At 36.7% G+C, this 21138-nt stretch overlaps 1 protein-coding gene across 3 annotated transcripts in view; it reads right to left on the bottom strand.

Annotated features, from left to right (window-relative positions):
* The window catches only part of LOC117400011 (transcription initiation factor TFIID subunit 4-like), a 64002-nt gene that overhangs the window by 33730 nt on the left and 9134 nt on the right, over positions 1-21138 (bottom strand). For 2 of the 3 annotated variants that reach the window (XM_033999468.3, XM_059022099.1), the window contains exons 9-11: positions 19452-19590; positions 16055-16136; positions 15178-15347 (exon numbers count right to left, since the gene is read on the bottom strand). In XM_033999468.3, the coding sequence (XP_033855359.3) occupies positions 15178-15347; positions 16055-16136; positions 19452-19590 (391 nt within the window). The remainder of the gene's footprint in view (positions 1-15177; positions 15348-16054; positions 16137-19451; positions 19591-21138) is intronic. The other variant, XM_059022100.1, reaches the window with a different exon arrangement.

Below are 21138 nucleotides of genomic sequence, written 5' to 3'. Positions count from 1 at the left end.
CTTTTCTGAGTAGTTGAGATAGACACGAAAAAGTCATAACAAACATGACCTTGTTTGGCAGGAAGAGAAAGAGAGGGAAAAAGAAAGAAAGGACATTAATGTTTTTTTTAGAAACAGTAAAAAGAGAGAATCTTAAATTGTAATACAGAAAGGTATACATAATGTTCGGTGTTTTGTTTGTGCGTGAGTTTTACATTTAGAATCACGCTGAAGACAATGTAATGCTAAGCTAGCTAAAGAAATTAATAAAATGCCTACATAATAATACAAATAAAAACAATGTATTTTTAATATTTGTGGATAGGTAATTTTGCACTAAGATCAATTCACAAAAGTAGATCCATTGTTGTACATTTGCAAACGTAAACAATGTGAAAGCTCTGGATAGAAAAGAGAGTGCACGTTATAAATAGGGTTGGAACAATAATCGATAATCACAATCATTTTTTTTGCAGCGATAATTTTATCGCATTGAAAAATTATTATCGATAACTATAATTATTATCCGTGACCCAATGAAGCAGGAAAGCGGCTCTGCATTGAACAGTAAGTGGCACTGAACTGTCTGTGTGAGGCGTAAAGCATGGTCTGTGTGAGCACTGTGTACATTGGGAAGTGAAGTATAGATTTTAAGCAATATGCTTTTAAGTTTGTCATGATTTAATTTTGATAAGCTGTACACTAGCAAAGCATGACTGGTTTTCTAACATAAAAACACAAATGTTTATAAAATTTAAAAAAAGGGTAGCTCACTGTAAAATTACTGTAGAAAATTGGAACCTTTAAACACAGGATTTCTTACGGAAATTAAATGTAATTGCAAAAAGAAAACCAAAAAAAAAAAAACACAAACATCATAACACCATATGGCAAACGTTTAATATTGCCTAAAAAATTTGTTGCTTCTTTATTTTAAACTACAATAAAGACCGAGTACTACTGCAGCCTATGCGCCACGTGGGGAAAAATAAAGCAGGCGCTCAGCACCCTCGTATATATCTGTGTTCCCATTGAGTTGCTATTGTAAAAAGGGTAGTTGCATAATTAGAAAGGTTAATTTTTATGGAAGGATAGGCCGTTTATTTTATTAAACTGTCTCTGTACAAGCAGCAATGTGCAAAACTCAGTATGTTTCTAATATATTTATTTTTTGAAACCTAGTTTGATTCTTTTAATGGAAGATTTGCCACAAGTAAAGAAAATAAATGCTTCCAGGTAATGTTAGCAATTATTATTATTATTATTATTATTATTTATTTCTTAGCAGACGCCCTTATCCAGGGCGACTTACAATTGTTACAAGATATCACATTATTTTTACATACAATTACATTATTTTTTACATACAATTACCTATTTATACAGTTGGGTTTTTACTGGAGCAATCTAGGTAAAGTACCTTGCTCAAGGGTACAGCAGCAGTGTCCCCAACCAGGGATTGAACCCACGACCCTCCGGTCAAGAGTCCAGAGCCCTAACCACTACTCCACACTGCTGCCCTATGTTTCGTTACATAAATACATTTGGTGGCACTTTTCTTTTTTTATTAAAGTAAACGTTCTCAAATTAACACACGTTTAAATAAGAAAGAAATGTATTTATATATAGGAAAACTACATAATTTATTAATATACAAATTACAATAGGTGTATTTTTATACTCACGTTTGTTGGGCACCCACCAGAAATTTTAAAAAAAACTTGGCGCATATACTTTCTTTTTTCCTTTAAATTCAAAAGACTGCTGGTTGTCATGCTGCTGAAGTATAAATCTGATAAACTACAACAATTTTAAATATTTTATTTAAATCGTGATAATTTACATACAATAATTGATAGCTGAAAATATCATTATCGTCCAACCCTACCATCAAAGTTAAAAAAGAACGCTTTGAAAACGCTGAAAACATCTCTAGAGAATAATATGATATTGTAGTGTGCATTGTAGAGACATGAGCCCGATATACGGTCCTTGCAAAGGAGCCGGCTCTTTTGTACAGCGGTATCGGCGCTATGCTTTAGTGCGAGAGGTCCTGGGTTCGCGTCTGCCCTCCGTCTCTGTGTAGATTGCCTCACCCTGTGTGATGCGCCTGCCTGCGTTAACCGAGATGCGCTACATTGGTGTCAGCTGTGGGATGCAGGTACCCCGGCACACACTCGTCGGACTGTAGCCTGGTCAGCAAGTCCGGGGCGGACTTCAGGCTGGCAGGGGATAGTGTAGCGTGCGCGGGGGAAGGCAGCAGCAGGGTTGGTAGGTGACGTAATCACACACAGAGACATGAGCCCGATATAGGCTCCTTGCAAAGGAGCCGGATCTTTGTAGATTTCGACGGTTTTTGGATTGGCGTTTTTCACTTAGCATATTCACAAAGAAATGCCACAGTTTTGTATTTCTACTTTTAATTTAAAAAACATTCAAATACATGTTTACTTAATGAAATATGTCTTCTAAAACAGTATCTCATTTACAGTAACTCGTTATAGCATCTACAATATCACTGCAGCAACTTGGATAAGAACAAAGAAGGCCTTCTAAAAATGGGATATAGCATTAGCTTTATATAGTCCTTAATTTTATGATACCAGTGATTGGAAAGGATTAGTAGCTGCAGTACACTTTAATGATAGGCTTTTGCTACAGTCTCAGTTTTAAAATGTAGCTCTGGTTCACTAACATAACACAGTGGAATGATCACAATATCAATTAGTAATTTTAGGGCAGAATTGCCACGTGTGAAAACTTTAACAATAAAGCCGAAACAAAAATGCTTTAAATTAAAACTAGTTAATAGACTAGCAAGCACTGGCAAAATCAACTCATTTTTATATGGTGCAGAACTAATATATTCTAACATATTGTTTAGGGACGTTGCGATACCTGCACGGTGGGTTAATAGTAGCATCTACAACAAATCGACAATAACATAATCCAAGGCAAATTTGCTTTTCTTACAGACTTTCTAACAAGTCTGGAATAAACTATTTTGACTGTAACAGTACTTATTTAACCCCTTGTAAAAATTTTTTTTAAAAAAACACACAAAACTGCTTAACATAAAAAATAACAGTTGTACAGGTACCACAGTAGCAGGTGCAGTTTACACTGCCTCAGAGTTCCTGATCGCATCATAAATTCCAGATTTTCTAAATCCATTGATGTAAATGTCCGGTCTGCTTTTAATTTTTTCAAGCAAATTGGCTTCATCACAGTGCCATTCTCATATTCACTTTGACATCCAACACTTTCTTTCCCTTGCTCAGCCCTTCTTTAACCTGTGCTGCCAGTCTGTCAGAGGCCGGGATCACTCACTGTATGCCACACTCTAATTGGTGGAAGAATTATTGGCGATCCAATCAAAATCACCAATAAAGCCAAAATAAACTCCCCGCCAAAATGTCCTGTTATACGGTATATGCTGCTAATTAATCTTTTTAATGACAAATGCATTTATTAACAACCTCATCGACTCAATTTCAAAGCATTAACGGATTGATTTAATGAACACATTTAGTTTGAAAATCACTTGCTACTAAAGCTCTCATTACTATACCACGAGTTCGATACAATAACACTGTTTTTTGAAAATCCTGCCCTTGCATCCCATAAAGAAGTGTCTCCATATCAATATCGTGTTCCTGAGGAATAAGAGGCTCTGCAAAGGAAAAAAAGAAACCGCAATACCACGATGACTTACATGTTTCTCAAAAATCAAAGTGCATGAAATATAAAAAAGATTTTCAGATACTGTGGTTTTTTAGGTAACCAACATCAGAGGGATTGTCCGGACCTGCCTAAAGCCATTGGGACTGTTGCAGCATAGGCAATGAAATTACAACAAAAGGACAAAGACATTAACAAGTGCTTTCTGGTTCAGACAGGGACCAGAGATAAAAGGATTATTAATAACACTGACTCTTAGGTCATGGTACAAAATGTAAACTTTATATGTATGCTTGTGAAGTTTTCATATATGACTAACATTATGTTTTGCCATCTTAAATGTTTGATACAGAGCTGCTATAAGGATACTGCAGCTTTAACTTTAACAAGGTTAATTAAACGGGAGGGTATTCTACACTTTTACAACAGTATTATATAGAAAATGCAGTAACACAAGTTAACATATGTTAGAAATATAACATGAGCTTTGCATTTTTCAATAATATGGTTAATTTGTTAATGGTTATTATAATATGTATGGAGCAAGGTGAAGGCAATACATTTAAAAAGGAACTTCCAATTAGAAATCTATTGGTCACTCTACAATTTAAGAATTACAAGATAATGGGTTTTGGAACTTACGGATTTTAATATTGATGTTTTCATAAATAATATTTTGGCAACTATGTACAGATAGTGGACAAAAAAATGGAAACACCAATGTAAAATCACTTAATAGGGCGTTGGGCCACTATGGTATCCCGCTCTGTGGAGTTCTCGGCAGACCGTTTTTGATGAAACTGGCTGCTCGCGCGCCAGATTGAAATTTGCAGTCAATTGATCTGCAGTTGCTCGCCTGTTTTGCTTTGCACTTCGAATTAATGCACGGATATCACGATCCTGGAGTATGTGCTTCCGCCCAGTGCTGCCCTTTGGTGATGATGTCTTTCCCTCAGAGTTCCATGCCGACATCACCTCAGACACTGTTTCTCATGAAACATCAGCAAGTTGATGTCTTGATCACTGAAGCTCCTGCCAAACGCGCCCCAACAATCACCCCTCTTTCAAAGTCACTGAGGTCTCCTCTTGCAGCCATGCTAGCCATAATTATGGGCAACCAGGACTGTCCAGCATTTTTATACATGACCCTAAGCATGCTGGGATGTTATTTGCTTAATTAACACATGAGCCACACCTGTGTGGAAGCCCTTGCTTTCAATATTACACCCCAGGGAATTATGCACAGAAAAAATCAAAATTATGCAATATTATGTGCTATCTCTGTACAAGTATGCGCAAAGTAACAAAAGTATTGTGCAGTTGTATTGGGTTCTTCTCTCATGCTGGATATCAAAATACTAGCATAAGTAATAAAAAAAACTAAGTAGAAAACAATGGCATTTTTTTAACAAGATTGAAATAAAGGAACACCAGCTTTTTCAGTATGTCTTCTGAAAGCGAACGCCTCCGATCGGACATGGCAAGATTATACAGTGACTTGCTGCGCTCAGCATCAGCTATATTTGTTACTGCATTTACGTCTCTGAAAGCTAATGTTTTCAGATTAGGAAGACGGTCAGCTGTCTGACTAAAACAAGTCGAGGTTCATTTCCCCTGGAGGTAGAGCGCCGTGGATCGCATCGGGTGCCACCTTCACAGTGTACAAAGCAAAACAAAGAACATCTTTTACTCTCTCTTTTGCCGATATATTTGCAACGTGGGACCTTCGATCAATATTCCCTTTATCTTCAGTGTGATCCAACATTTTGATCTATCCTTCTCTGTTAACGGCAATATTATTTAATATTATGCGCCTATGCATGCTGATACGTTTTATGCGTAAAATTACGCGGGGTGTAAATATACTTGGTGTCCCTCATTTACCCAGGTGTTTACATTTTTTTGTCCACTACCTGTACAATATGTGCTCATAAGCAGTGGTGTAGTCCTAAATCTAAAAGTACAGGAACGCCAATAAAATACAGATTTTCTTAAACAAAAATGATACACATTCACGTTTTATTTTTTCATTGGGCTTGAAGTAACATTTAATAGGTAATGCATGCATCTCGCATGCGACATTTACTACTCCCCCAGTCAGTGCTGCCAGATTGACTGTTTTCCAGTCAAGTTTGGAATGTTTTGAAAGCATCTAGCCAGGTAAATACGGTCTTTGGTGGTTTGGTTATTTTTATTGTACATATTTTTTTATTTTTTCTATTCCATTCGCTTATGAGGTCATCGCCAGCACAGAACTTCAATCATGACGTTGCCCTATATAGTATATCACATCCCCTCCCCCTGTCTTTTTTCTGGAGCTCCGTCACCAATTTAAGAACTGTATCAGTAAAATTAGAATTGTTTTTAAATGTATTTTGTCTGTATCCGCTGACAGTTCTAGACAATTACATTTTACACTACTATCTGAATACATTTTCTGGACCTACCGCATTTGATCTCATCAGAAAAAAACAACAAACAACACGTTCTGGTACTGTAAACTGAGAGAAAAAACAAGCAAAGCAGATAAATAAATAAATAAATAAATAAATAAATAAATACTTTATAATTTTAGTGTTTTTTTTTATTTCAACTAAATGTGTAGCACTTATTTCTGCTTTCGTAACATATATTATATCTTAAATGTAACTGTGGTTTTTGGCTGGTTTAAAAAACACTATTTGGCTATTTTTGGTGGGGCATTGCAAAACTAAAATATCTGCCACCGCTGCCCTTGATTAACCTCCCTCATTCCTCTCCCACACTTTTTTCCCTGCAAATTTACAATGTTACCCCCAGGATACAAAGTGCCATACTGAGCCAGTTGCAAGGGCAGTCGTTCATTCCAAAACACGGACCGCTGCACTAACCGCTGCACTAACCGCTGCACTAACCGCTGCACTAACCGTTGCACTAACCGCTGCACTAACCGCTGCACTAACCGCTGCACTAACCGTTGCACTAACCGCTGCACTAACCGCTGCACTAACCGCTGCACTAACCGCTGCACTAACCGTTGCACTAACCGCTGCACTAACCGCTGCACTAACCGCTGCACTAACCGCTGCACATTCACGTGTTTTTTTTTGTTGTTTTTTTTTTAAACTTTTTTGCAGAAAGTAACACAGAGTAACACTTATACTGGTCATCATAATAACATTTTGCAGTATCACAGAGAGAATCACAGTTACAAGAAATATGTTCAACCTAGTAGAGAGTACATTCAATGATTTAAGTAATTACAGAAATGAAATAGACCATAAGAACAATGATTAAGTAAATAAAAAAACTAAATAAATAAAAAGGGGGGGGGGGGGGTAACGTACTTTCTTTACATTTCTTACATTTTTAGTATATTCATTGCTGGGGCTCTCCTCTGATTGAACTTTTCTATCACAGATGTTTAAACATTTGAATTAGTAACCTTATGTGCTTCCATACAGATGTGCTCCCATACCTCATCATTAATCTCTTGATGCAACTAAAGTTCCCAATTTCTTTTAATATGGCAAGAATTGTTAGGATCCATTAAAAACAGGGCTTGGTAGATATTTGTGATTTCCTTACAGCTAGACTCCTTTTTTTGGACCCTAAGAAAATAAAGTTCAATGGGAGTGGGTGCCTGTCATTTTTCGAAATGTAATCCCTAATTTGCAAATATCGAAAAAAAAAAAATCAATTTTCGGAAGCTGAAATTCTATTTGTAACTGTTCAAAAGTTTTCAATTGATTATTTTTTACAAGTTGGTGTATAAAACAAATTCAAATCTGACCATTTTTGGAACTCAGCATCTAGTGATAATATGTCTTTAATATGGCCAATTGGTGTTAGTACAGAAATTGAGGGAGATAAGTGGAAGTTTCGTTGAATTTCTTTCCAAATTTTGTCTGTAAATCAGGCCCACATACTAATAGAACTATCTGTCCCTATTCCTCCTATAAAAGGTAATGCTGACAAGGGAACCTGTGTACCTGTTAACTTCTCCATATAGTCATCTAGTGTCCGTTCTGTCCATCAGCCAAGCAGTCATGGATCGCAACTGAGCTGCCCAGTAATAAAATGTAATATGGTGAAGTGCAAGGCCTCTTGCTTTGATAGGGAGCTGCAGTGTTTTAAATCGTATTCTGGGACGTCTTCCCTGCCAAATGAAACGATTAAGCAAATCAAATGTGGAAGCCGGAACCTTGACAGGTAGCATTTGAAACGGATAGAGCAATCTGGGCAGGACATTCATTCTGATAACTTCCGCTCTCCCCAACAAAGAAAGGGGTAAATAGACCAGTGACCTAAATCTTTTTTAATCTATTTTTTCAATCAGTAGGTTATTGAGAGATGCACGGGCTTCATTAAGTAACTCTAAAGTTCTTGAAGATTGCTGTTGTTTATGTTGCTGTTCTAAATTATAAATTCTGTTTCAGTGCAATATGTAGGGAATCTTTTTTTCTTTTCCTAGCAGTTGAAAAAGCGATTATTCGACCTCTCAAAAAAGCTTTGCACACTCCCAAAGTATTACAGGCAAGGTTCCAGGGGTCATATTAAATTCAAGATACTGCTGTAACTCAGTACTAATAAAACTTTTAAACTCTGAATCATTCATCAATGAGGCATTTAGATGCCATCGCTTGGCTGAAATAGACCTACTCAGCTCCCATATCAATATCTCCCCTGCCTCCAGAGCCCGCTCCTTCTCCACCCTCGCCCCGCAGTGGTGGAATGACCTTCCTACAGATGTCAGGACTGCCCAGTCCCTGACCACCTTCCGGCAGCTCCTCAAGACTCACCTCTTCAGACAGCACCTGTAGAACTCCTCTTTTTTTTCCCCTGGACACTTATCACTCTTCCTTAAATGCGCTTTACTTGCTCTTATCTGCCCCCTATTTTGCTGCATTTAATCCTGTACTTTAGAGTACTGTAATCTGTCAAGTGTTATTTAATCTGTAGTATTTTGTATTTAATTATAGCCTGATGTAACTATCACTGACACTGTTATTTGCTCCGTTATTGAATCGTATTTTGTCATACTTGTACTAGAACCAAAGTGATTGTATTTATCTTGCTCTTAATTGTATTATTACTTGTACTGTGATTCTCGAAATGTATTTTTGTTTACGACTGTAAGTCGCCCTGAATAAGGGCGTCTGCTAAGAAATAAATAATAATAATAATAATAATACTAGTGCATAGTCTGACAATGTAATAAAAATAATTTTACAGTCAACAATCCTGTGAATTTCAGATTTAGAAGTAAAAAAAATAGTCTATTCGGGAGTAAGATGTGGAGCTGAGTAGAAAGTAAAGTCACGCCCTCTTGGGTGTATATTTCTCCAAACATCCACCAACCCTAATTCAGTGCAATTATTTTGCATCACTCTGGCCATTTTAGAAGATGGCATTGATACTGCAGGGAGTCTGTCAGCAATCTGTGATAACACACAGTTAAAATCTCCTCCCAAAAGAAGTGTTCCAGACGCTTTTTCTAATATAAGGTTGAAAACTTTGGTGATAAAAGGGTTTGTCCTCGTTCGTTGTATTATATACATTGTTAATCAGCGTAATCAAAACATACAGGTGAACTAACTTTTCATCATAAACTACCCTGATTATGGCAGTCCCCTGAATTTCCGTACGTATGCCCGAGAGAAAAGGGAGTATCCAGCTAAGCAATAACAAGTGTCTGGGCCCTTGGCTGCATGATGTTGTTTATAGCAGCCAAACAGACCGTCTGTCCCCTAAATTTAACTAAAACAGACATCTGTCGTTTTCGGCAGCAAACCTTAAGAATAAGCTATAGACATGACCCTCATCACCAATACAAATTCAGAGTTATGCATTTATAGGATAAAGAAGAAATATGTTTAAATCTGATCCTTGTACTGTCTCACCAAGTCACTAGACAGACGTTTTCTTTCCTTCCACACCCCCTCAGCAACTGTTCTTCAATAAAGTCTCCATGTCACGCAGCACGCCACGGTTCAGCTCACCAGCTGTGTGCCATCCTATGCGGTGTAGCTCTCTGTCCATCCTTTCAGGTTCAGTAAGCTTCGTTGTGAACCCGAGGTGCTTCAAACTCTCACTAGCTTCCCAAGCTGAAGAGAAGATCTTCCTGCCAGTGTCTAGGAACACCCTTAGTTTGGCAGGATAAGGGGATTGAAATCAAATAATCCGTTCTCTGAGCTGTCTTTTGATCTCCGCATATTCTTTTCGTTTTCTTTGTAAGGCAGGTGAGTCGTCTTGATCCAAAGAAACTCGCCGTCCCTGACATCATAGATCCTTTTCACCCCATGCTTTAAGAAGTATTTTCTGTTTTGTTTTAAAATTGAGGAATTACACAACAAGCGATCTCGGAGGTGCATTCAGGTCTGTTGTTTTTGGAAGCAGAGATCTGTGTGCTCGTTCAATTTGTAGATCAAGATCATCTAGGAGATGCAGTAGCTCTTTGAGGAATTTGTCCACCCATTCAATAGTGTCCCCACTCTCGAAATTTTCAGGCACACCATAAATTCTCAGGTTATTTCTTCTAGCCCTATTCTCAATTTCCTCACACCTCTCTTCTGTCTTTCTCTCCACAACATGTAGATGCACAGTCTTCCGCTCCGAACACATCTATCATCTGTTTCGCTTATTCTGTTCTCGGCCTTCCCCTCGGCCTGAAAGCGTCCGAGATGGACTCTTATTTCTGTGACAGAATCAGCCACTCTTTCAATGCTGGCATTAACTTCTTTGCAAAACTTTCTTAGTTCAGACAGTACAGTACCTAGTTCGCTCCTTCCCTCAGTCGACTGCCCCAGGACTGAAGCTGCACGCATGTCGTCAGGAGAGGTGCTTCGACTTCTTCTATCTTTTGAGCTGACATCCGAGCCCGTTTCCAACTTGTCTCTCTTTTGTCTTGTACTCTGGCTCATTGTCGTTACAGTGTTCTGGTGCTGTGGTGGGTTTGGGTCAGAAAACTGTAAGATGGAGGCGGATTTTTATCGGTAAGGAAGGGAGCTCTGTTTAGTAAGCTGCCAATAGGTTGGTGACGTCACCGGAAGACTAAACATGTGTTTATGGCCACAGTCGTAGGATGCACTTTTGCTGTCTTCTACGTTAGCATTTTTACTAAAAAAGATTGTTAGCCTTATTAAGCTTTAGTACTGTAGTTTATAATGTAAGTCACTAGTGTTCTCTTCATTGCATCACAAGGACGACTGAATCAGACAATTGTGCGGGAATCAGGAGATGTGTGTAACTTGGCTCTGCAAACATTTAAAATACGCGCCGGTTATTGGAGACTCTGATTCGTGTACCATTAGAAGTGGCACATAGGGAATCGGATTTGTTTTGCTCCTAGTGCCTATTCAATGGCATGGTGCAGAAAGGCTATTTTGATTCCCACACGGAAAAGAGATCGCATCACCGGAACCCATGCACCGAAATTAAAGCGGTCAGGCACTATATAAGCACTTTCATAACAAATCGGTTTCTTAAGTTAATTCTTAAATCAAGGTTCTGCCTATAGAAAAAAGTACTGAAATGGTGTTCCGGCGCGTTCTGGCTTGACTACACCACTGCTCATAAGCACCTCATTATACTAAATTGGCTCGAACGAGTAACAGATAAAGGTAACGGGTAATGGATACTTATGTAAGTGCTGAGAGGACAGCTGTCACGACGGACTAGAATGTGAGTCAATGGGGAAAGCCAAGGTACTGAAGAACAGATCCAGGAGATGTCCCGGGGCAGCAGTGTGGAGTAGTGGTTAGGGCTCTGGACTCTTGATCGGAGGGTTGTGGGTTCAATCCCCAGTGGGGGACACTGCTGCTGTACCCTTGAGCAAGGTACTTTACCTAGATTGCTCCAGTAAAAACCCAACTGTATAAATGGGTAATTGTATGTAAAAATAAGGTGATATCTTGTAACAATTGTAAGTCGCCCTGGATAAGGGCGTCGGCTAAGAAATAAATAATAATAATCAATAAAGATATGCGATTGGGTAAAGGTGGCATCTGAAGGAAAGGAATATATTACACAAAAAATAACAGTAATAGAACATGACAGTTGCGACACCTGCTGTTCAGTGGACAAACTATTTAATTATATATTGGAGATAAAAAGGGGCAACATTTGCCTAACTTAAGTCAAAAAGGAGATTATGTTCTTTGAGCAGGACTGCCAGAACTAAAACTAAATGTTTTTATGAGTAATGCAATGCAAAATACTTTACATACCATCAGATGGGGGCATGTATGGAATAAAACAAACATGTAATATTGTATTCTGTGTATAGATATGCATTAGGAAGAAGTCCAATTTTAGGCTGGTATTAGGGTGTGTGAGTTTCCTATTAATGGTACTTAAAGGTATCCATGGTTAGCATGGTAAAAGGGTCTACCAAGTTCACTCTATGCGGAGAGTGCTGTATCAGCTAATGTGAAACAGATGTAAACCAAAACCAGATGTTTAGACTATGGAATTATATAGGATTAAGACTGTGCATGTTAAGAGCCAAATGAAATACAACTATAAAAGCTTAGAGTGGACTACACTTATTTGAATTGCCCAGGTGAAATGAACTAACTACCTTCAGAACCGACCAGAAAGGGTGTTCCCAGTTGAAGGTAATTGCTGATTACTATTTTGACTGCAAATTAGGTGACTACCATTATTTGACTAGAAGAATGGGTTGCAATAATTGTGATGTTTCTGTATCTTGAATAACCAATGAATGTAATCATGTATTGATTATAATCATCTGTTAAGAATGATCTTTCATTAAATCAATAAACCGTGTTATTCGTGTAATCATAATGTTTCTCACCTAAACATTAACTAATGTGTCTAACATTATTTGGAATATGATGATCAGTATTAGGAATACAGTCGGAATTGGAGAGGACCTTAGTCACACTTAGTCATAATTTAGGACATGCACAAGAGAGAAGTATTTTTTATTGTTTTTATCTCATTTATGAATAAATATTAAATGCATAATTTGATTAAATCCTAAACGAAAATAAAAACCTTTTAATTCAAATTAAATTTAAAAGAATGAAAATCACATGGCGAACACTACGCAAACCTGTCTTGCTCTGAAAAGCGATCTCCATTCATCATTTGAAAATAGTGTATCCCAATTAAACAAAGTGACGTCCCAATTAAACAACTTGAATAGCATTGGGACAACCGTCTCCCAGAGTTCTGTCCCATTTAAACAGAAATCCCAATTATTAGTGTCTTGCCTACTGTACTTGTATTCCGAGTATTAATAATGGATCTGCCGCTAATAAACTGTATTATCTAAATTAATTAGGACTGGGAGAAGTTTTATACTGCAATTAAATTTGTTTTTCACTTTACTGAAACCTTTAATCAGCTCTATAAAAGCAGATTTAGGCAAGCAGTAGTCCAAATACAGGAGTCTGTAAAGTTAAGGAAATATTAAATTCAGTTTAACAATATTGGAATACCCTTTCACATCTTAAAAAGAGAGTGTGGTCAATCTCAATTTCGAGCTAGGTCAATTAAAAGTAACATCACAATCATAAAGTTGGGTTTTGTTTAACACCTAAATTAGGATTTTTGAACATTGGCAATACATTCGAAATGCAGACACCAACAAACAAATACCAATGGATATTTTTTGAACTTCTAAAAGCACTTGGATCATGTTTGGTCTAGTTGATTAAAGTCACTGCAGCTTATACTAACCAAAAACATCTTCACTGTTGAATTGACCTTAAATTATTTAGTTTCACTAGCAAAGATCCAATTACTGTTATATACTGTAATACAAAACTGCTAAAAAAATAAACAAAAATGACAGACAGTAGTGTTTTATTAAATAAAACACCAGTGTTAAAGGTGTTACAAACATAATGATGTGAATGCCTGTCAACGCAGTGTACATGAATAGAGAGAAGTTGCTTTAACAGCTCAAGCTCTTATTGACAGTTGAAAGAACAACAACTGCTCTAGGCCACAAGCAAGTATTTGATACATTTTTTTTTAACAAATAACTTTCTAGAGGGAGTCAATCTTGTTCTAAAAACAAAAGTTCTGAAGATTGACTGAATACGACCAGATGATGAAAGAAATACAGTAACACAAACAAGCCAGGCTGTAGCCATCATTTTTGTGCTTGTGCTCCTATATTAGCTATCTAGACATATTGTTATACCATCTGTACATTTTGAACCAACAAAAATATAGAAAAAAATAGAGTGACTGCACTGTTTTATTAAACACTGCCACCTACTGGAACACTGTCAAAAAGACACATGTTTAACATTGTAAAGTAGAAAAATAAAGTTTGACAAGAGATAGACAGCACTTTGTTATTCAAACCTAACCTGATTTTCAAAACATAAGGGATGTATTCAGATGTATTGCCATTTGGAGAAACATATAATTGTGCAAATTAACACATATCATGAATTCATAACAAGAACATACACTAGTACTTTTAAAAGTGCATTGTACTTCTTACTTATAAAAGTATGCATTACACCAACAATAACGCATCAATGTAAACTACTGTAATTAAGGCATAGCATGAAAGTGCTGATATATAAGATTTTCTAATCATACTTCACGTAACTAGGGATTTAATAGTTTAGAAATTAAACATTTTCCAAGTGCTAATACATGTTTAGCATTTTAACCATTATCAAAATAGATTTGTGTTGTAATGTTTATATAGTTCTGGATCTATATTTTTTACATATAGTCTCATTAATCTTTTAGTACATCATACAAAGTTAACAGCACTCTTGAAAAGATAAAGTTAAATGAATAATGTCATATCATGTCTTTGTCAATGCAAATTAACACTAACCCCAGGCAGCTTGTTAGTGCCAGATTTAGGTGGGTTTGAGAAGCAGACCAACCTACAAGATGAATTTGATAGGTCAGTTTTCTGTCTGTAGAAATGCGTGCCAACTTATTTGCCGTGATCTACTTATCCTTATTTTTTCTTACCTCTTGCAGTATATTACTGCAGATCTTTTTTTTTTTTTCCCCATTACCTGGGCAAATGTAGAATGTCAAATACCATAGTATAGTTTTATAAAGTTTAAACTGCACGTTCCTTATCTAATTAAAAATACTCCTAAAAGAAAATGTTTTAAACAAGACCACTAGAGCTGTTCTGTTGTGATTTTATACAGAGATTACTAACTTACTTACTAACACATAGCTACCGTAGTTGCAGAGGGGGCAAAATTACAGTGGTTACCCTTTTAAAACCACCTGACCAGTAATTCCCATTTTAGAGTGTACTTTCAGAAGCAGTTTCTTTTGTTGAAAATAGACATTAGTTATTAAGCCTGGTAAAAGCAATTATGTACATAGAAACAGATATAGTTAATTACGCAAAACACACATAGTACGATATTAAACAAATGTAATATTTTTTTAAAAGGTGGATTTGAAATCCTTAGTTGTCACTTTTTCAAGATTAAAACAGATAGACTGCATCGCAAGACTAAAAATAAAAACACACACACAAAAAAAAAGAGCAGTCAACAAAAAAAACATTACCTGTTTCCAAAATTTTCTTTTGCAGGGCAGATGTTAGAAGAAATGGCTCCTCTCTGCAGGATCTTATTACCGATCCCACCAGCTCAGAGTTTGTGGCTAAGATACGTGCATTCTCTTCATTCAAGTTGACTCCAGCCATAGAAGCCACGTCATTGATGTCATCTTCATCTCTAAGGCCAAATACTTGTATTATAGTGTAGTGTAGTGGTGGGATCTAATATACAATTAATTTATTGGGCAAATGTAGATTTAAACAAATGTTAAAAGTGACATTTCTTAGTAAAGACCACAAGGCAAACATTCAAGCAACTACTGGGTGAATTTGTGGCAGTAAGGGAACAACATCAAAATAATCTGAAGTTGAACAGCTTGGTTGCCTCGAGTGTCATGGGCTTTACAATGACATACTGCTGTATTCATTTATGATTGGGGATCATTTACATTCTCGATGTACATTTATGTATTTTGAAAGTCGAAAATATCTACTAAAGAACCTAATATGCAGAGGGTTTCCATTCACTTTTGTTTAATGTGGCGCAAATTGTGTTTCCAAGCTAGCCAAATTAATGTTGAAATAACAAAAAGATAAACCATGAAAACCGACAAACCTATTTACATTACACACTTACTAGTGGAACAATTAATGCTAATGTTTGAATATTCTGTTCGTGTTTTGGAGTTCTAACTCCAAAACGTTATCTCTCAGAGAAAGAACTACTAACAGATAATCATGATTATTGTAAATATTTCATTATCATCCAACCCAAAGATACAAGCTTCTTAGTTTCTGGTTTCTTAGCAATGGTGATACTTACATTAACCATGCAGGGGCATTTCAGCTCATTAAACAATTTTAGTTAAGTCTGAGTTATAATACCTGAAAAGGGCTGCTCCATTTTCTTTGAAATGCACACGGATAGCTTTAGGTCCAAGAAGTGCTGCCTGCTTTACAACAGTACCTGTAGGTAATATAAAAATTACATGAAATAATCTTAGCATACTTCTTATTATAAATTACGTTTTAAGCGCTGCCTAATCTGATAAATCGGGATTTTTACTTAAATGGTATACAACTCTGGGGACAGTTCTTCCCAATGCTATTTATGTTGTTTAATTGGGACGTCACTTTGTTTAATTGGGATACGGTATTTTCAAATGATGAACGGAGACCGCTTTTCAGAGCAAGACAGGTTGGCGTAGCACAGAGCAGTGAGTACGCTGTGACGTGCATAAATTGCGTAAACCATGTTCAACTCTTGAAGGAGCTCCTGAGGCTTCTCAGGCTGTTGTTGCAAAGAAACCTGGCATGTCAACATTGCAAGTGCCTCGCCTTATGATAACATGTGATTTCATTATTTTTCATTTAATGTAGAAATAAAAAATAAAAAACAACGATTCATATGGTTTAGGAATAAAAAAAAACAACAATTGACTCGTATTTTAAATGATGTATTTAACATTTAATCATAATGTGATGTACATTCATTATTTTTCTTTTCATTTAGAAACAAAAATGTTCATCTCAAATGCCTCTCATTTAACTGGGCCAGTCGATTGTTCGGGATATTTTTACTTTTCCAGAGGCGTCCCGATAAAGCGGCGCTGACAGTATATAACAAAAAATGTTAGGTACCAAATACAATCCCAGAAAAAAGAAAGGTAAACAGCAGCTTAGAAGAGAAATAATGTCAAAAAAGGAGAACCCCTACAGTTCTCTGAGAAACACAAACAGTGCAATCATGCTCCACAAGAAAGAACTTGTTAGTTTACACACTGGGTAAATAATAGCAAAGGCACGCTCTTTAAAGCTTGGAACACTGTATATAATATAGTATTAAAAAGCAACTTTGCAGGAAAAAAAGTGTATTCTTTCAGATTAAACAAAGATGCAGCTTTATATGTAAAAATATATAAATGTGTCATGTGTTGCTGGCAGAGTGCTGTAAGAAGATGTGTGAGTCATTGCTTTGGCCTTTTACTGATATTCTGGTTCATTATTTCACTTGTCACATCCTTCCGATGTGTATCTCAAATGCCTGGCATCAAACCAGAACCCTGAAAACACTATAGTACCTGCCCACCATGCCATCTAAAGAAAGAATATAGTCACATTTTAAAACTGGCTAAGCTTTTCTTACGATTACTATGGAAAACAGCAGCCTTCAGTTTTTTGGGTTTTTTTTTTTTACCTAAAGTACAGGTCTGCAGCCTCTAGCTTCAATACACATTTCCTTGCAGAAAGCATATCCTCAGGTCTTTTTCCCTTTATGACTGGATGAATAATGCGATTGAGCAATTCACTAAGTCCCCAGGCAGATGAGGTATGATAATGGCCTTAAAATGTCTACAAGCACTTCTACTAACTCACAGTAGCTGATCAAATGTGAAGCCATTGGCCAATGATAGCATGCAAGCTCAAACAACTTATGTTTATACATATATATATATATATATATATATATATATATATATATTTTAAAGCATGTTTGCATACATGTAATTAGATACCATGTTAGAGCATAACAGACAAACTGAGAGCTACCTGAAGCCTCATATCATATTTTCTAAATGAAAATAAATGTTTGTTATAACACATGCTTGTTTCAAAACTGCACAATGCACAATTTCTGGAATTTACATTAGCATGAAACAGATCTTGGCTCAATTACAATTGTATTTGCGCAATTCGGAGTGAATTGCAATTACAACGTAAATGTAATTGTAACTGTAGCTGAAACTTGGCACACCAGAGTACTTGTGATTATATCATATAATTGCTTAATTACAGTTCAATTATCATTCTTGTATTTTCACCCCTTTTTCGTGACCCATTTGTTTGAAAAAAAAAAAAAAAAAAAAAAGTTAAGAGTATGTTTTTGTATTTGTACCTGTGATTATTTTGTGGTTATTTAGAATAAATAAAACTGTTAATGTGTGTTGTAATTATATATAATTACTGCAGCACAATTACAGCTAATTGCAATTTAACAAAATAGCATTGTAATTGTAATTGCAATTTCAGCAATTCTGCTGGAATTGTAATTACTGGTATAATTATAATTTACCCCAGGACTGGCTAGAAGTACCAAAACTGTGAAAACCTTTTGTCTGTTTTTTATTCTGTTACACGGCCTATATATACTTGTATAATGCTGTATTTTGTAAATGTTTTTTTTTCCTTTTTTGTTTGTTTGTTTGTTTGTTTGTTTTTAAATAATGGCAGGCAAACATTTTTTTTTCTGTTGTTGCAAAATGTATCCAGGTGGAATACTTTTAGGGCAGGTCTATCCCATCCTGCACAAGGTAGTGTCTCGAGGCCCTCCTGTGGTCACTGAAGATAACTGATTATAAAAAAGGCTCTGGGGTTAATTTTTGGTCATACTATTGATCTCGGATTAAACACTGGAAGTCAGATGTTTTTTTACTATAAATATATACAGTATATATATATATATATATTTTTTTTTAAGGCTTGCGACAGCGAAATAAAACACTTTAGGCTCATGCACATCAGGCGCTGCATGAGACAATGTGACAATGTGCTGCACAGACAACATGGTGAAAGCAACATGAAGGTGTGAGGTCATGTCACTATAAGATCTAACATGACACTGGTAGAACAACACGTTTACATTTACTGTAAAAAAAACAAAATCAAGACTCTTAATCCTTTTTCATATCAGTTCAAAGGCATACATTGAGTTGTCTTTATCAGGACTCCTCCAAAAGCCAAGCAAAATAATTTACTCCAATTTTCATCACCCCCCCCCCCCGTCACACAGTGCAGCTCACTGTTGCATAGCCTGTGGTGTGAGTGGAACATATTAAAACCTGATATCCATCGTATATACAGAATTGTGTTGCCTCTTTTTGTCTTTTTTTTCTTTGTTACTCCTCATACAGCATTTATAATCCCCTTTCCACTGTGGTGTTAGTGCTATGCAACACTTACATCTACACTCACAAACCCTGTAATAATAACTGCAACCTTCCCTCAGGGCTGAGGGTTGTGAGAAGATAAACTTACTGTATATATAGCACACCTGACATTATGTTCTTTTTATTTTATTCCTATTTTAATATAACCCGGAACTTTCAAACCCGTTACCTGCGCCTCCAGTGCTAGCATCACCTCGGACATTAAAAATGTTTCTTACTACATTAAAAGTGCTCCAAGTTCTCTTGCAAAAACTAATACATCTAAATAGTTATTTTTGTCAATTATTGTAAAACAGTGCTTTCAATAGTTATTATTATCAGTGAAATGAATTTACCTGCAGGATACAGATTGGACCGGACAGTGGTTGTCACCGGGGTCTTGAGCTGGATTCTGTTCACAATCTGTGTTGATTGCTGGGATTGCGTAATGCTTGCTGGTGGTTTTATCACAACTCCTCTTGGTTGCTGAACTATCTGGAAGCAGAATATTGACCAGTACAATAACATTTTCCAGCACTTGTTTCAGTATTATTTACTTAAGAAATTTGCTTCTCTCTTCTTTTATACACACCATTTCACAAAATGAAATAGTTTCCTCTACCAAACCATGGTTAATTTTTACAGCACCCGGTAATGAAACTTAATTGAGAAAATCATAGCATACACCTGCGTACCAAAGAACAGTAACACAAAGGGTCAGATATACTAAGATTCTGCATTTGTCTAAAGTTTTTTAGAACTAGAAATTCCACTTAAATGTAGCGCAAACTTTGCACTACAGCAAAAGCTTAGGACCCCTGTCCCAAATGGTTTTGTCTCTAAATCACATGACCTAATATGACAGCCCTTGTAGGTCAGAGTTGCAATAAATTTAAAGGTGTTTTTTTTTTTTTTTTTTAATTTAGTAGTCACCAATTGATTTTAGCCCATTTTTCTCCCAATTTGAAATAACCAATTGTATTTTTTTAGGCTCAGCTCACCACTACCACCCCTGTGCTGACTCGGGAGCGGTGAAGACAAACACACACTGTCCTCCGAAATGTGTGCCATCACCCGACCGCTTGTTTTCACTCTGCAGCCCCACTATGCCGCCAACCCAGAGCTACAGCGTCGGAGGACAACGCAGCTCTGGGCAGCTTATAGGCAAGCCCGCAGGCGCCCAGCCAATCTACAGGGGTCGCTGGTCATTAATACTGACAAGTTATAGTTATATACAATCTTAACCCTTTGCAGTCCATTTATTAAGTGCGTGTCAGGCGGGTCAGGTCCAATTTATTTTCACACGCGCAGTTAATTTTAGACGCGCTGTTTAAAAGTATTTTTTTTCCACAGTCAAGCGGGTTTAAAAGGCCGTGCATATCAACAAAGCACTCACTAGGCATCTCCAGCCCCGCCCCACCCTTTCGTTCGCTATAGCTTTCACATATGCCAAGAAATAAATAATAATAATAATAATAATAGTCGTACATACCGATCAATCATCGCCTGATCACTCGTTTTATCACCAAACTCCTCAATAATGCGATCCAAGTCATTATTTTATTACTATAACATCTCAAAAAAGCTCTGCAATTGTTCGTGATATTCTCCGAGCACTGATTCAATAGCAGTCAGCTTGTTTCCTTATGGCCGCCGTTATCTGATGCCAGGGGCAAGTATGACTATTCAATAGATACGTCTTTTTATTTTTTTCGACTTGTCTGTCGCTCCCACTCGGCCATTGAATGGTTTTCTCAGCTTTTTCCGGAGAAAACAGACTAGAAACCCGTTTTTTGTGTTTTTTTGATGATGTCGGACAGGGTCCAACATTGGACCGGATAGGAATAATTGCAATGTCGGACCAGGTCCGACATAGGACCGCAAAGGTGTAAAAACAGCGATTTAATTAGAGTATGGCATTTCACAGGGTTTTAAAACTTGAGATTTATTATCTATTCTCCTGAAGTAGTTGCAGAACATACTATCACAATAACAAATATCTACCCCAGAAAATCAAGGACACAAAAGGGTAAATAAAAATTT

Source organism: Acipenser ruthenus, chromosome 4 (genome assembly GCF_902713425.1).
Source record: "Acipenser ruthenus chromosome 4, fAciRut3.2 maternal haplotype, whole genome shotgun sequence".
NCBI classification, from domain to species: Eukaryota; Metazoa; Chordata; class Actinopteri; order Acipenseriformes; family Acipenseridae; genus Acipenser; species Acipenser ruthenus.
This window is presented reverse-complemented; position numbering and strand designations above follow the sequence as displayed.